General features: G+C 54.9%; 1 protein-coding gene across 4 annotated transcripts; it reads left to right on the forward strand.

The window, feature by feature from the left end:
- The first annotated feature begins 36 nt into the window (after positions 1–36).
- SLC27A4 (solute carrier family 27 member 4) lies at positions 37–15152 on the forward strand. Of its 4 annotated transcripts, none has more exons than XM_059864892.1 (14): positions 37–177; positions 2551–2717; positions 3368–3762; positions 4450–4608; positions 4975–5044; positions 5151–5242; positions 5772–5881; positions 6312–6521; positions 6749–6875; positions 7065–7202; positions 7361–7525; positions 7931–8077; positions 8327–8487; positions 14704–15152. In XM_059864892.1, the coding sequence occupies exons 2-13, from the start codon at positions 2557–2559 to the stop codon at positions 8482–8484; spliced, it is 1932 nt and encodes a 643-aa protein (XP_059720875.1). In that variant the 5' UTR covers positions 37–177; positions 2551–2556; the 3' UTR covers positions 8485–8487; positions 14704–15152. The 4 variants fall into 4 exon arrangements, with proteins under 4 accessions (XP_059720875.1, XP_059720873.1, XP_059720874.1 ...); XM_059864890.1 differs by lacking the exon at positions 14704–15152 and adding an exon at positions 9883–10018; XM_059864891.1 differs by lacking the exon at positions 14704–15152 and adding an exon at positions 9886–10018.
- Positions 15153–16831: the final 1679 nt, after the last annotated feature.

Consider the following 16831-nt stretch of genomic DNA (forward strand, 5'->3'; position numbering starts at 1 on the left):
CCCGCGCCACCGTTCCTCAGTGCTGCGTCCGTCACTGCGGGGCCGGGCCGGTGCACCGGGCGGGACTACAGCTCCCGGCGGCCCGCGCTGCCCGCCCCTCCCCGCCCCTGCCGCAGAGCCGGGCGGGCCCCGCTCCCGGTGCAGGTGGCCGGGCCTCAGCGGACGCCCCGGAGTCCGGTAAGAGCGTGGCACCATCCTCCTCATCCCGGTCCGTCAGCCCCCGGCGCCGCCGCGGCGGCCGCGCTCCCTCCCCGCGGGCGGCCCCGCGGGCTCCCCATCAGGCGCCTCGGCCCTGCGGGCGGCACCAAGGTCCCTCCGCTCTCCGCATGAGGTACCGAGGCTCCTCGTGGGGCACCGTGGCAAGCGCCGGGGTCCCTCCGTCCCCTGGCCTCCCCACGAGCGCGCCACGGGCCCTCGCCCCGCCGTGAGCGGCTGTGCCCGGGCGCTTCCGGGGCCTGGCGGCGTTGGGTGGCGGGGCCTGGCTGCATCCCGGCCTTTCTGCCTCGTGTGATGGGGCTGGGCAGCGCTGCTCGACCTCCCTGCTGCGGTCCTCAGGAGGGTGACTCGGGGGGCCCTGCCCAGGGCAGGTGGGGGACAGGTGCCTCCCAGGTGCCAATGGCGCTTGGGCTTCTCACAGCCCGGCCACATGCCCATTGTCCCCCCTGGGATCCGCTCCTCGGGCTCGCTGCTCCCCGGGTGGATCCCCGCGCTTTGCCTCGGTGCCTGCTGGCTGTGAGCTACAGGCATGGCTCCGTTTCCTCTGTGCTGATGCAGCTGGACAAGACCTGAATCTGTAACGCAGGGCTGGAGGTCTCTGGCAGCGACACACCGGGTATCTCTCGGGAATCTCTCCCCGGGTATCTCTCGGGAATCTTTCCCCGGGTATCTCCGTAGGAGGCACCGGGATGCCGGAGTGAGGTGGAGATATGAGCAGAGGATAACAGGGGCTTGCCTGAGCCTGCCTTGCCTTCAAGCGGGAGATTAAGCCCTTTGCTGCCCACACAGAGTGGGGCTCCCCCGCTGCTGCCTCTCCACATCTGGCTGGTGTGAGGCTGTAACGGAGAGCCCAGGTCCCAGCTGAGGCACAGCAGTTTGATGGTGATCTAAAAGCTGCCCTGTTTAAGTGCAGAGAGAGGCTCCCAGGCAGAAACACAGTGAGTCCTGACCTGCTAAAAGGCAGAGGGACAGTCTTGTGGGACATCACGTCTGGGAGATAGGTGTTTGGTGGGGAGTGTTCAGAGGTCACTGGCACAAGAGGGAATCTCAGGGTAAGGGCTATGGGTGGCAAAATGTCTCCAAGTGTCCCCCTGGGAGTGTTGTCTTGTGCTCTGATGCATCCCAGCCTGCTGCTGGTGGCACAGCTAACAGGTGGGACAGCCAACAAACAAGACATTTGACCATGTGGCACTGCCTTGGCTCCCACCCTGCCAGCATCTGGTGTCAAATCCACAGAAGCTTCTTGGATCTGAGGGGACTGCTCAGAACAGAGGGAAAGCCACAAGTGTGGTTCCCAGCCCCACCAGTTGTACAAAAGCCCTTGCAGGGCTTCCAGCTTCAGAGCAGGGAATCAGTCTTCAAGAGGGAAATGATGCAGATGTTTCCTTCCTCTTTGGCATGTGTCCATGCCAGGAAGGGCCAGTTTTATCTAGGAGCTGTGAGGGTCACATCTCTGTCATTTTCCTCCTCCCAATGCTATTGCCTGAAAAGAGCCATTGCTAGATCACCATCTCTGAGTCTCAGAGCTACTTCTGGGGTGTGTCTGGGATGGGGACAGGGATGCTGTTTTGGAGGGACAAGTACCAGAGACACTCACTGTCCCCAGGGAATGGGACAGGGGCCTGGGCACTCCTGGCAACAGCGACAGCCCTTGTTCTGCCCACTCTAGCCTGGCCTCATCCGTGACCTGCTCTGGCAATGTCTCCAGACTATTTAGGCCAGGAAACTGCCCGCCAACATGAGGGTTTGCAAACACAAGCAGAGCTCAAAGAACTGAGTTTCCTGTCCCTGATCCTGTCTGAGCTGTGTCGGGTAGCATGTGAAGCTGTGCTCTTCCAACAGCTGTGATGGATGTCCTGGAGCCAGGCATGCAGGAGAGCTCATGCCCGGGGCCTGGGAGACTCTGGATTTTAAGGACAGAGAGATTCTGGGGTAGAGTGGAGGCTTCCAGTCATCTGTACACAGCCTCCTGCCATGACTTTGCTCACGCATCCATGGAAGTGACTTTGTCCTGCATCTCATGTTGCTGGGGCGTGGCCAGACCCCTGGCTGGTGTGCAGGATGTGGCTCCCCAAGTGGGAATGGCCAGGCTCTCGGCTTGCACCAGGCAATACCGACCTGATGGCTCAATTGGAGGTCATCTCCAGGGTCAGATAAAGTTACATCTCTGGGAGCTCTGGGCTGCTGGGTTACATCCTCACTGCCAGGAGGACTGATGACTCAGGGATCTCATCCAGGAAACTGGGGGCTGCTCAGGCATCCCACGCCCATGGGATTGTTATCACCAGGTCCATGGTGCGTGGGTTGATGGCCGTGGTTTCTCTCTCCCTGCAGGCCACGATGCTGCGTTTGGCTGCTTTTGCAGCTGTGCTGCTGTTCTTCAGGGTCACTCTGGAACTGTCCTGGATCCAGGCCATCCCTGCTCTCTTCATCTTCTACCTGGCATCTGGTGGATGGGAATTCTTCCTCATATTCCTCAAGACATTACCAAGGGATGTCAGGTAGGTGTCCTGGCTGGGATGGTCCAGCCATCCACCCCTGGCCCTCTGCTCTGCCCTGGTGTATGTGTATGTGTGAGCACAGTCCCTGACTCCTTGCACAGCCTGGGTTTCTGCTGGCACCTGGCCTGGGTGGAAGGAGATCTCCCTCGGCCGTGTCCGGGTGACTCCAAACTCTTGGGCAAACTCTTCGCAAGAAGGATAGATTTACAGCTGAACTCAAAGTCTGTTGACCTTGTACTTCACCCTGTCCCTAAAGCTGCTGGCGTAGCACCAGGTCCCTGTGCAGGGTTTGTTCTAAGTTGGTATCAGGCTGTGCCAGCTCCTGGCAAGGATATGGGAGGAGGGAGTGGTGGTACCTCTTGGAGAGCACACGAGGCTCAAAAATGTCCCTTTGATCGGGGACATCCCTGTCTGCAGACTTCCAAATACATCTCTCCCTGGCCTCCATCAGTCCCTGGCTGTGAGCCTCTCTGCAGATGTGTTCTGCCTATGTGCACACTGCTCAGAGGAGCACGCAGAGCTGCTGCTGACCTCAGTGCTGGGCTCTTGCAGCTCCTTGGAAGGTCCTTGTGCTGTGCTGGCTTTGCTGGAGGAAGTGATTTTGCAGGGGTCACTGAGCAGCTGCCCTCTTGATCCCCCTCCTTTGGCAGCACGGGGCTGGTACTGTTGCGGGTGAAGTGGCAGGTATGGAGGCACGTGAGGGAGAAGAACACCATCGCCAAGATCTTCCAGAAGACCGCAAGGAAGTGTCCAGAGAAGACAGCGCTGATCTTCCAAGGCACAGGCGAGAGCTGGACCTTCCGTCAGCTGGACGAGTACTCCAACCAGGTGGCCAATTTCTTCTACGGCCAAGGCTTCCGCTCGGGGGACGTGGTGGCGCTTTTCATGGAGTCCCGCAACCAGTACGTGGGGCTGTGGCTCGGGCTGGCCAAGATCGGGGTGGAGACAGCCCTGGTGAATTCCCACCTGCGCTTGGACGCCTTGCTGCACTGCATCACCATCTCCAGCTCCAAAGCTGTGGTTTTTGGGGTGGAGATGATGGAAGGTGAGGCGCTGGCAGATGTTTTGGGAGTGCTTTGGGCTGGAGGGAGGTGTGTCTAGTTGGTGGGTTCAGTGTTCCTTTCCTGCCCACCACAGAACAGAGATCTGGAAGAGAATGGCCAGTTGAATCATCCAGGGATTTGATTTGTGTTTGGTTTTTTTATTGTTGTTGATTCCTTTGGACACTGGGCAGGATCTGGAGTGCAGTGCTGTCTGCCTCTCAAGCAGGTCAGCCTGGGTATGAGGATCCTTGTGTCTCTGGAGTCTATTCCCAGCATGGAGACCTGGGTTAGACTAGGCCTGCCCCACTGCACAGGAGGAACCTCCCCTTGCTCTCCATGGCTGTTGCTACATCCTTGCAGCACCTTGGCTCCAGTTCCTTGTGTGTTTCAGCCCACACCTCTGAGGTTGACAGTGTCAACAGACCTCTTGGCACCAAAGAGGTTTTGGATGGGGAAAGGTGGAAAACAGGATCTTCTGGTCCCTGAAGAGGTCTGGGCTGTGGCCCCAGCATCTGTTATTCATGGGAACAACATCTGCCTTGGGATGGCTGTGAGCCCATTGGGGATTCTGCCAAGCACAGTGGGGGTACACACAGAGGGGTGTCCCTCAGGCTGTCTGGGAGGGCAGAGGGTCTCTGTGCTGTAGCCACCCTGCCACTTTTCTCCAGCTCCCCTCTTTATTTTCTCAGCAATGCAGGAAGTGCAGCCCTCCCTGGATAAATCCATCCATCTCTTCTGGTCCGGGGATGAAAATCCTAAATCCGTGCTTCCTGGTGCAAAACACCTGGACCCCCTCCTGCAGATGGCCCCGCGACACCAGCCAGCTCCCCCTGCTAAGGGCTTTCTTGGTATGTGGTCATCTCTTGGGGCCAGACACGTGGTGGTGATTTTGAGGGTCAGCTGGTTATAGCTCTGGCAAGACTGCTGGGGATGCCATTGGCAAGGGGTGTTTGGGGTGGGTCTTACTCCAGTGTTGGAAGCCCAGCCCTGTGTGGAGCAGTATCCTATCATACCCTCAGTGTGTCCAACAAACCTGATCTGCCCAGGGTGATCCCAGCATGTTCTTGGAGCTGTTACTTGAGAGTTTTGGCTCAGCTGGCAAGAGTAGAGTGTTTAAATTTTGATTGTCCCCCTCTCCTGGTTCGGCCTGGTTCCTGGTCACATGCCCAATTCCTAGATTGGGAATGTGACCCTGTCTCCTCATTGCTCCCCAGATAAACTCTTCTACATCTACACCTCTGGCACGACAGGGCTGCCCAAGGCTGCCATTGTGGTGAACTGCCGGTAAGGCTGTGGGCAGGGGCTCGGGGAGGATGGGGCTGAGCTCTGCCCTCTCCTAGCACAGCAGCCCTGACCCTGCTCCTGACATGCCTTCTCACCCTCCCCTCAGGTACTTCCGCATGTCCAGCTTGGTTTTTTACGGTTTTCGGATGAGGTCTGATGATGTGATGTACGACTGCCTCCCACTCTACCACGCTGCAGGTAACGTGGGCCATACAGAGCATCCTGGGACTGACTCTGCCCTCAGCCAAGCCCAGGGCTCAGGCTGGAGGCTGGTGTGGCTGTGATCTCCATGTCAAGGAGGATGAGACTGCTGCTTGCAGTGTGTGACTGAGGCTTTTTCTGCTTTTCCCTGGAAGCCAGGAATAGATCTGGCTGACCTTTGGAGCAGGGAGTGTGTGGGGAGGGCGTTATCCTACCCTGGTTTTGGAATACCTGTTCCTTATTGCTGCTCCCTGTGGAAAGTAAGGGGGGAAGTCTAGGGGAAGGGGAAGCAGTGCCTGCCTGCCTGGCTGAGACATGCTGGGATATTTAGGTGCAAAGTGCTGCCCTGCATGATACTGCCATGTGTCTCCTCCATTGTGCCCATGGCCCTGGGGGCTTTGGCCAGGCAAACCCCCACTGCTGTGAGCCAGCCGTGGCCTCTGCCTTGCCCTGTCAGTTCTTTCAGTGGGTGGGCTGGGCTGGAGGTGTCTGGGGACTGAGGGCTTTCCTGGCTGCTTCTCTGCAGGGAACATCGTGGGGATTGGGCAGTGCCTGCTGCAGGGCATGACGGTTGTCATCCGCAAGAAGTTCTCAGCCTCACACTTTTGGGAGGACTGTGTGAAATACAACTGCACGGTGAGGCCATGAGGCAAGGAGCCTGTGGGGAGTGGGCAGGAAGCCTGGGGGTCTATGCCAGGGAGAGAGCTCTCTCTGGGGAGAGCCCAGTTGCTGAAAGTGGGGGAGGCCTGGACTGGTTCTGTCTGTCCAGACTGCCTTTCAGGGTGGTGGGGCTGTGTCCTTCCCACCTGGGCTGGTAACTTCACATGTCCTCCTCACATTCCAGCATTAGCCAGGAGATAGTGGATGCGTTTCACAGCCTGGAGAGGTGGGTTAACCAGGGAAGGACAGGCTGCATGAGTTAGCAGAACTCCTCTTTTGTACTGCAGCCTCTTTAGCAAACTTTGGGTGTGTTGTGCCATTCATTCCTGCCCTGAAGCAGTCTCAGAGAACCCAGGGCCTGGGAGAGGGATCCTCGTGAGTCTTTCCTCCTCTCTGTTGCTCGCAGATCGTGCAGTACATCGGGGAGATCTGCCGCTACCTGCTGAACCAGCCGTACCAGGACACGGAGCGGCAGCACCGGGTGCGCATGGCCGTGGGCAATGGGCTGCGGGCCTCCATCTGGAGGGAGTTCATGGCCCGCTTTGGCATCCCCCAGGTGGCCGAGTTCTACGGGGCCACCGAGTGCAACTGCAGCGTGGGAAACTTTGACGGCAACGTAAGGCCCCACAATCCTCCCTCATGTCCCAAAGGGTGACAGCTGGCCTGGGCAGGGTTGGAAACCCAAATGGGCTGTTTGCTCCTTGGCACTCGTTGCCATCCACCCAGAGGGGTTTTGGCTGTTGTGTGGTGCCACCTCTGTGGTGTTCTGGGAGTGTGTGAGCAGTGGGTTCAGGTGGGACAAATGTCCTTGCTACCCACAGCTCTGAGCTCTTTCTGTTCTAGGTTGGGTCATGTGGCTTCAACAGCAGGATCCTGCCAAATGTGCACCCCATTGGTTTGGTGAAGGTGGATGAAGACACTATGGAGCTGATCCGGGGGCCGGATGGTGTCTGTATCAGCTGCAAACCTGGTGAGGACAACCACAGGGATAAAATCTCCTCAGCCCAGTGGGATTGTGAGCGTTTCACGATACCTCAGGATAATTTCCCTGGATTTGTCTCTGCTCAGTTAAACCACACCAACCCCATGAGATGCTCTTTTTGCTTGGGGGGCTAGGGGTGGTGGTGTTTCCCCCCTTCATCCCCTCTTCTCACTGCAGGGGAGCCGGGGCAGCTGGTGGGTCGCATTGTCAGGAGCAATCCTCTGCAGCACTTCGATGGCTACCTGAATCAGTCAGCCACCAACAAGAAAATTGCCAGGGACGTGTTTGCAAAAGGGGACGCTGCCTATCTCACAGGTGAGGCCAGCAGGACCCCTCTGTCTGCTGGGAGTGAAGGAGAAAGGCACCTGTGTGGGAATGGGGACTCTTCCAGGGTAGCAGCACTGCCCTGAGATGCTCCAGGGTTGTTCCTAGCCAACACCTCATATTTTTGCCTGTTCATTGCTTCCCAATAGGGGATGTCCTGGTGATGGACAAATATGGCTACTTGTACTTCCGAGACCGCACTGGGGACACCTTCCGATGGAAAGGGGAGAACGTCTCCACCACAGAGGTGGAGGGAACGCTGAGCCGCATCCTCAACCTGACGGACGTGGTGGTGTATGGTGTGGAGGTCCCAGGTAGGTGAGAGGGAAGTGGACAATCAGGAGTGGCAAGCAGGCCTCCAACACTTGAGTGTGAACATGTCCTACATGTCCAGATTAGTGAGGGTAGGCTGAGGCTCCCTCTGGGCAAGCTGGGAAGAGGCCACAAGGGGTGTGGCTAGCAGGAACCAGAGGGTTTCCTCATTCTCTCAAGCTTTGGTCTGATTCTGGCTGGTTTATAAGGACCCTGTGTCCTCTCTGGCCATGACTGTGACTGTGGGGTGTCACTGGTAGCCCTGGCCACAGGGTGATGACACAGCAGTGACACAGCTGGACATGCCAGCTCTTCAGTACAAAGCAGGGTCTTGCTGGTGCAGGGCAGAGGGGAGATGATGCTACAGGGACAGTGTGTCTGAGTGCTCTTCATTCTCTGCCTCTTAGGGATTGAAGGGAGGGCAGGAATGGCAGCCATTGCTGACCCAGAGAACTCCTGTGACCTAGAAGACTTTTCCAGCAAGCTGAAAAAGGCCCTGCCACTGTATGCACGTCCCGTCTTCCTGCGGTTCCTGCACGAAGTCTCCAAGACAAGTGAGCCATGGCATGGGCATGCACATTCACACTGGACATGAAGCTAGGGGACCCTGGGAGGGGAAAACCTGGTTACACCCTCTGTAGGGTGGGGATGAAGCTTCTCTTCCCCACAGAGCCCATGGCCAGTTCTTCAGGTGGTTTTGAGGCTTGGGAACACAAGGCTGGGTCTGGGGCTGCACAGGTGTGGTGGGGATGGATGCGTGTGTGGCTAGTGAGCCCTTACTCCTTCTTCTCTCCCCATTTCAGGCACTTACAAGTTCCAGAAGATGGAGCTGCGGAAGCAGGGCTTTGACCCCGCGCTGGTGAAGGACAGGTTGTATTTTCTGGACTCCAGGCAAGGCTGTTACCTGCCACTGGACCAGGCAGCATTCAGCAGAATCCAGTCGGGAGACCAGAAGCTGTAACTGGTGGGGCTCGAGCCAGGCACCTCCCAAATCCTGCTGGGGAGAGGGGGCAAGGCAGGCACTGGGGAAGGAAAGGTTCACAGAATGATATAAAAGGCACGCTAGAGATTTTATTTGACAAGTTTTACAGATAAGGGTTTGGGAGGAACACAGAGGGGATTGAGGGGAGGGGGATGGTCACATACCAAAGCATTGACTCATTATGGCTTTATTTTCTGCTTCATACAGTGGTGGTGGTCCCATGCCATGGGAGGGGCAGGACCCTGGCCAGTTTAGGAGGGGTGGGGTGCCCCTGCCATTCCACTTTGCTTTTCCTGTCTTTCCCTACCTTTTCCTGCCTGCAGCAACCCTTCCTTGTGAAGGCCATGAAGGCACCAGTGCTGAGCTCTTCCCAAATTCTCTACCAAGCAGCCAGCTTCTCCTTGGCACAGGGACCCAGTTGGCAGAGGGAAGGTGGGTGCCAGGCACAGCCCCTTCCCTCTGCTAGGCCTTGCTGGTGTTGTGTGTCTGCTGTGAATCAGGGGAGCAGGGTAGTGTTGGGCTCAGGAGGGGGACAGAAGTGTGTTTCTGCCATGCCATCTCTCTCCTGGGGATTACATTTCTCTTTTTCACAATTACACGCACATTATATTATATTATATCTATATATATATATGTGTGTGTGTGTGTATATACATATATATATATAATACACGCTGACTTTTTTTTTTTTTTATCTTAATTTATTGTCCGTACTTTTGAATGTGTCTCGGGTTTGTGCAGTAGGTGGAGGGATAGCCCAGACCTGTCCTCTCTTGGAGAATCCTTTTCTCTCACAGGGAGGTGGGATGCTCATCTGGGACTGATTCTCCTCTTCCAGCGTGGGTGCAACTGTAAATGTCCTTGTGGCCTTGCTCCATGGTGGAGGACATGAGCAAATCCCACTATCTTGCCGACACTTCTCTGGGTCTTTTACTTCCATCTTTTATGGATGCATTGTTTTGTGGACCTTCTTCCTTGCAGAAAGCAAGTGGGAGAGTGGGAAGAAGGGCCAGGTTTGCCTTTGCTTAGGTGTACTCAGGAGGTAACTTGCCAGGGGAGAGAACATTCTCTGGAGGGTAGCCTCTGTGAGAGCCTGATTTCCTGTGCTCTGCATCCCTTCCCAAAAGAGCCCTCCCTGTCTCCAGCACCAGAGCAGGGCCCTGAACTGAAATGTCCGTGTAAAACACCTGACTAGTGCTATGTGAATTCCCCATGTTATGTCTGATATGAAACAGCCTCAGCTGCGATGTTCAATTCCAGTTCTCAGAAAACAAGCAGAAATTTCTCTTCCAGAGAAAACTCTGGGTTGGGTTGTTTTTTTTTTTCTTTGTTTTATTTTTGGGGTTTTTTTTTAATAATTTGTTTTTATGCTTTTAGCAGGGTTACTTCTTAAAACGACATCTGTCTTTTGTGAGGGCAGGGTGTGTCTGCTCTTCTAGCTGTGCTTCCACACCAACGTACCTGCCTGCCTCAGTCCGTCCTGGTCTCACAATTAAACACAAGTATGGGTCTATGCTGCTGTTTCCTACCTCTTCCTTGTACAGTCCTGCTTTGTGAGGGAAGGTGGGGGACTTTGCTGGTTTGGGAACTGCCACTCCAGAGCATCACCTCCCTGTGTGCATTTTGGCTCATCTTAGAGCAGGGGGAACGAGCCCCTTGCTGCTGGATTTAATGACTGTGTGAACACAACATGTTGATCAGACCCTCCCCAGTTTCCTCCACTAACTCTCCACACCCTGTTTTTCCTTGTTCTGTCCTCAGCATCGCCATCCCAGTTTGTTCTGGCCCAGTTCTCCCTGTTTTCCCTTGGACATGTGGTTCTTCCACCCCTCTCCTGTTCTCTATTTCCTCTTCCTGCTGCTTCTCTCTGTGTTTGTCCATGCTGAACTTCCCAGCTCATTTCTGCCCTTGCAGACAAGTTTTATGGTAGCCATTCCACTTCCCTTGCTGCCAGAACCATCTTTTACACCTTCTGCATCCAACCCTGGTGATAGGAGAACCTGACTCCTTCTTGGTATGGGGTTGGCAGGGACAAATGTCTTCCATGAGCCTGAGTGAAATGTGTTGCCTGGTGAACCACACCATAAGAAGAGTGTTGGAAATTTGCATCCTTTATATATCAACTTTACCTTTGGACATGTTCAAATGGGTGTCTTCTCCAGCATCTCTAAGCTGAAAGCTTTGATTTTAGTTTTTCAGTCCCCTGGACACTCACAAGCCTCTGTCCCAAAGCAGCTGGTAGAAAACAGACATCATCCCCACAGCCCTGCAGCATCCGGGGGGCTCAGCCCTCAAACAGCGGCTTTGCCACGAAATTTACCAAGGAAATTATGCATTCAGGGATCATATTTAGGGGCCGGGGAGCTGGTGCAGGGAGTGCAGCGCTCTGCAGGTGCTCTGCTCCCACCTGCGGGCCCTGCTCCGCTCGCAGCCACCAGAGGAGGGCAGGCTGGGCTCGGCAAACGCCTCCCCTCGGGGGGACACGCTCCCGGGGCTGTCACAGCCCTCGTGTGCTGCTCTGGCCCCTGCAAGCGCGGGATGTTGGAGTGGGAGGGTACCACTCAGGGTGGGTGCCTGAGTTTTGGATACAGATGATGGGGCTGGGTGTGAGGCCGGTGGCAGTCCCAGGCACTGGTGTGCTCTGTGCTCAGGCTCCTGGCTGGAGACTGTGCCTGATGGAGACTTGGGCAGCAGCCAGGTCACCGAGCTGTGCCAGGGGGGTGGTGGGCAGCGACCTGAACCACCAGGCCTCATCCAGCCTTCTGCTAAAGGCAGCGAAGAAAAGCTTGGCCTCCCTGAAGTCAGACGTGGGGGTGGTCATCTGGAGATGGGTGGTTTGGAGTGGTGGAGGAGGATACAGGGGGACTGTACTCCCTCCCTGCAGGAGATGGCTGTGCTGAAGAGGGGTTGCATGGCAAAACTCAGCACTGTGTTTCTGTCTGTCCGAGAGCAGGGTAGGTTAAAAAAGCCTACCAAGGAAATTATGCATTCAGGGCACTGCCTGTTAAATACAGATGGGAATAGCTTTGGAAGCTTATGGAAATATGGCTGTTACTTGTCTGCTAGTGAGCCCATACAAATGGAGACTGGCTAGAGTTGCTGGGTTTTGGGAGATGGATGGGAATTATAGGCCTGTGAGAGGAGCAGGATTTAGCCCTTGCTGGTGCCAACACAAGTCAGGAGCTGGGCTCTGTCTGGAGCATAGCTGGGAGCTCACCCCAAGCCCTTTATTTTGGGCTGGCTGTGAGGAGGGGGAGCTGCACCATTCAGGCAAGAGGAGCAGGATGAAGCCCCCCCTGAGGTGAGAGCTCCTGCTCTTGGGAGATGGGAGGTGCTGGGTCACTGGGAAAGAGCTCAGAAGACATCACAGAGGGCTCTGGTACACAGCCCATCGATAGCCGAGACCTGCAGGGCTGTGCTGGGGGGCTGGGGCGTGCCCATGCCACACACACCTCTGTGCCAGAGCATTTCCCAGGGAGAGGGGAGCCCCAGGGAGGTGTGTTCACATCCAAGTTAAGCTCAAAGGAGCCCCCTTGTGCAGCAAGGCTGGTGTGGGGGGTTGGTTCCCTCTGGAGATCTGGTGCCCAGGGACCATTCACCATTGGCGCTGTTTGTCCTGACTGAGGAGCGTTGTGTGCACTTGGCAGTGCTTCAGGATTCCCTGAAACACCCAGCTACACCAACTAGAGGTTTTCCACTGGCTGTCAGCTTTGGGTTGAAATCCTGGGGCCTTTCTAAAGTTCCAGCTCCTCTGAAAAAATGAAGTTGATGTGGAAGTGTCCCTGCAGCTCTTTGCCCAGAAATAGAAGTGCAGGTGTGGTGCTGAGCCTGGGATCAATGCTGAGACACAACACTTCCAGCAGAGGTATTTGGAATGAAGTAGCCAGTGTTTAATCATAGTCTGATTTTTTAAAATATCTTTTTATTTGTGCAGTTTTAAGGAGGAGGCTAATTGAATCCTCTATGATTAGAGACACCTTGTGAGACATCCCTCCCCTTTGATCAATGCACTAGTCTGGCTCAACAGCTGCATGTAGATAAAAGTCCTATACATAAAGTATGAGGTATTGTTCTGTTTTAATTAAAACACTTAAAATTCTGTTTGCATGAGGTTAAGAAAACATTAAAATCCTTTCCAGGGTTATTATCAAACTGCTAATTTAAGCAAAGCCAAAGAGCTTTACAAACCAAATGTGCTCTTCCCCATGGAGATGACTGCTTCTCCCAGACCCTGTGTCCTGGACAGTGACAATATATCAAGACAAAAAATGTGGCAACTTTTTTTCTGGTCTGCTCTAGGTCCAGCCCAGCCAGGCCGTGCTTAGTGTGCAAAACTGGAATGTATTTTAGCCTTAATGCAGATGGGGGCTTTGCAAGTTGCTCAGAATCTTTCTGGGTGAAATTAATTTCTGCTGCTGAGAAAGTCTGACAATCTTCAACACTGCATCTCTCCACCTCCTCCTGCCACTCTTGGTGTGCCAGAGCCTTCCCAAACAATGACAGCTGCCTGCTCCTCTGCACTATGGGGAGCTGGCTTTGCCTTTAAGCAGTGACAGGGAAATATTCTGGACTAAAAAATAGACTATCCTTTGGTGCACTCTTTAGAAATGGAAATACTTGATTCCCCTGAGTGGTTCCAGTGTAACCAGGAGCAGAGCCAGGAGTGGCTTCTCCCTCTCCAGTTTGAAGGGACTGTGTGGCCAGGGATTCCACCAAAATGATGGTCTGTGAATGTCTCATCGTGCTGTATGAGAGGGAAGGGACAGCAGCTTTCCTTCCCAAAGCAGAGAGGCTTCAGAAGGGAAGAGAATGTCCTTAGTGCTGTTTGCTGCTGAGCTCCTGGACAGCACAGGATGGCTGGACTGTGTAGCTGAGCGAGGCTCAGGGAGCAGGGATGGGTCCTGCTTTGCTTTTTTTGAGCCTGGCCCATTTCAGTGGCAAATCCCACCTTCCAAAGTAACCTTGGGTTTGATCTGCTTTTCTCTTAGCTCACTAAAAATCCACACAAAGGCACAAAATCATGGCAGGCCAGGTTCTGGGAGAGCTTTGGCAGTTGAGATCATGCAGTACAGGCTGGCAACCCCAGGAATTGCAGGCGATGGTGATGCTATCCAAGTCCAGAATGTATTCCTGCTCAGGATGTGGGTCATTGCCCAGATCTTCCCCGATCCCTCGTCAGATGATCCCAGGCTTGTGAAGTGGGATATGACCCCTACTGTGCCGCATCCCCCTCCTTGATACAGCCCTGCCTTCCTCTAGTCCCATCCCTGACGGTGCGGAGCAGCCTCCCGGGGTCCCCAGCATCCCAGGCAGGATTTGTGGCCTGATCCTGCCCTGGAGGTGACACCTCCCACGACCTGCCCGGGGCCCGGCACACCCGCAGCGCTGTGCCAAGGGGCCCGAGGAAGTGAGGGCAGCCGGAGCCTTCCTCCTGCCCCCGGCCATGCGAGTGGCCGCCGGCTCGGCCGCAGGAAGAGGCTAACAGCGGCGGGCGAGCCACCCCCTCAGCTTTGAGTATCACTTTCAGCTATTCTGAAGGTTAAACGCCTGTTTAGAGCTCTCTATTGAAGGTAGAGCCGGGGGTGCGGCATTGTTGGGACGCCCTCCCGCTTTGTCTGGCCGCTTTCAGGGATGCCCTGAATGGGAAGCGGCCCCCCCAGCCCAGCACCCCGGCAGAAGGGCTCCCGGGGGAGAGGCGCTTCCTCCCGCCCTAATGACATTCAGGCCTCCATCGGTTCAGCTCCCGCTTTCTTTCTGCTGCAGTTTAACCCGGGCACAGAGGCCGGGCTCCATCTTACTGATCTCTGCTTGACACCCAATTACCACATGAATGGGAGAGAAAGGCTGCAAAAGGCTTTAACTCCCACTGACCCTCCTTCCCCTCTGCCTGCTTCCCTCTCTCCCCGTCCTACCCCCTCGCCTTTCTCCGGCGGAGGGAGTTCAAAACTGAGACGGGGAAATCAAACAAAGCCCCGAGTAAGGAAACCCATTGTCACCGCCTCCGCGATGGCTCCCCTTTCGCCAGCTATTGTTCCCCTTGAAGTTTGACTTGCTGTGTGGAAGGATGTGAGCAGCTGTTTGCGCATTCCCCTGATGTTTTATTGAAAAATAATTGAATCGTCAGTTCGGGGCTCTCTGATAAAATGTTTCCTCGTAACGCTAGGCCCTGCTGTATTTATAAACTTCGCGTCCCTCTAGAATGTGATGGCGACCTAACGCGTTTCCTCCTGGATAAACCCTCAGTGGAGGAATGGAGGTGTGTTCCTTCTGCGCTCAAGGAGAGAGAGGAAGAGTGCAAATGGCAGGGAAAAGGACAGAAGATGGGAACGAGACAAAAGAAATTAACCCTCTCTTCATTGCCACGCTCAATTTCCAACCTGTTCCCTTTGCAGTTGGCTTTGTGGGAGGGGAATGGGAGCAGCCTCCTGCCCCAGTAGCCGGGGGTTTATGTACCTGTTTATCAAACACCTCTGTATCTACAGCACTCCAATAATGGCAGCATTACATTTTCTTGAGGAGACTGTGTTCTTGGTTTCCCCATCCCAAACATATCCCAGAGAATTTGTGGTGCTCTGATTTCAGTGTGCAGCATGGAGACAGGACTGATTCCTCTCCCAAGCACAAAATGTCCATAAAAACGTCCTCTGTATCTCACGTGGTCACTTTTTGTCCAGGACAATTGTTAACAGTAACCAGCTTTGAATGCTTGAATGAGCCAAATTGGTATTTATGATTACTGTTCCCTTTCTTGTAATTTATTTTTGCTTTTCAAGGGAGGTGCTAGCACTAAATCTGTACCATTTTGTTGTGTAAGTCAGGAATCAAGATTCTTTTAGGAGCTAGTTCTGCTTTTATTTGGCCTCATAAATGATTTCTGGGAGCAAGAGTAGTTCATATAAAACCATAACTGCAAACACTGATCTGGAATGAAGATTACCAGATCCTCTGAACACAGAATGCTTCACTCATTTCTAAAGTAAAGTTTTGTTGAAGGCTTCTTTCCTCAGCTGCTTTTCCATACAATTCCATCCTGGGCCATATCTCCGAGATACTCAAAAGCCTTGTGATTTAGAGCTATATAAAATCCAGCTGGAATTTTTGGATGAAGACCACGGTCAACAGCCTCACGGCTCTGCCATCACGTAACCCCGGCAGCGACGGCAGCATTCATCTGCCGAGGGACCAGCCTTTCCTGGGGCCCAGCCCAGAGAATGATCTCCTCAGAGAACAAAAGGCCATTACAAACACCACCACCTTCTGCTCCCGGGGTTAGGCATACTCTGACCCCCGTTAGCATAAACCAAGAGCAATCTGTCTGTGTAAATTTATGCCCCTTACACATAATGCATCATGTATATGCATAGCTATTACATTTCTATCTGCATGTGTGCACATGTACATGTATTTTTTGTAATCCCAAACCCTCCTGAGTTGAGGGAGGGTTAAGAGGCTGCAGTTTTTCTACCAGTGCTGCCCCTGTGTAGCTCCATGTTGTGGGGGTGAAGCAGAGCCCAGCTGTCACCGCCATGGCAGCGTTCTGCCTGTGTACGTGGGCCTTCTCTGGGGACAGGAGGGGAAAACAAACAGGCGACAGATGTGAGCCGCGTTGTTTAACGCTGTGCTGGGGGAGCCTGGCGCCGTGGGGATGTGCTGCCTGGCAGGGGCTGCCCGAGCAGGAGGGGATGCTCAGCAGCCACCCCCGATGCAGAATTGCATCTTCCCGGTGCTGACAGGAGCTGTCCCTAGCGTCACCCAGCTGTTTCTGGTCCCCCACAACAATCCCGAGGAGCAGCAGGGTGGCATCACAGAACTGCAGGGCTGGGAGGGGTTCGGTCCGACTCCCCTGCCAAGGCAGACTGACCTGGAGCAGGTGACACAGGAACACATCCAGGTGGGTTGGGAATGTCTCCAGAGAAGGAGACTCCCCACCCTCCTTGGACACCTGTTCCAGCGCTCTGCCATCCTCAATGTAAAGCAGTTCTTCCTCATGTTGAGGTAGAACTTCGTGTGCTGTAGCAGCTTTGCTGCTGTGAAACCTGTGTGCAGCTGCTGCCTTTGCACAGCCCAGGGACTCTGAGCGAGCAGGGCCCTGCGTGAGGCTCTGAGCCCGTGAGGGGAGCTCTCGGCGCGGCGAAGCCTTAACTCGGTGCAGAAATCGCTATTTTAAAATAACACCAGCGCCCAGGTGTTTTAAAATAACACCACAGGGGGGTACGGGCCGGGCCGGGCCGCGCCGCGCCCCGACACTGCGGGAGCTGCTCCGGGGGGTGGAAGAGGAGCGGGCAGAACCCCGAGCCGTCCCCGGCGCGGCACGGCGGGACCGGAA

This window comes from Haemorhous mexicanus, chromosome 21 (genome assembly GCF_027477595.1).
Source record: "Haemorhous mexicanus isolate bHaeMex1 chromosome 21, bHaeMex1.pri, whole genome shotgun sequence".
Classification (NCBI taxonomy): Eukaryota; Metazoa; Chordata; class Aves; order Passeriformes; family Fringillidae; genus Haemorhous; species Haemorhous mexicanus.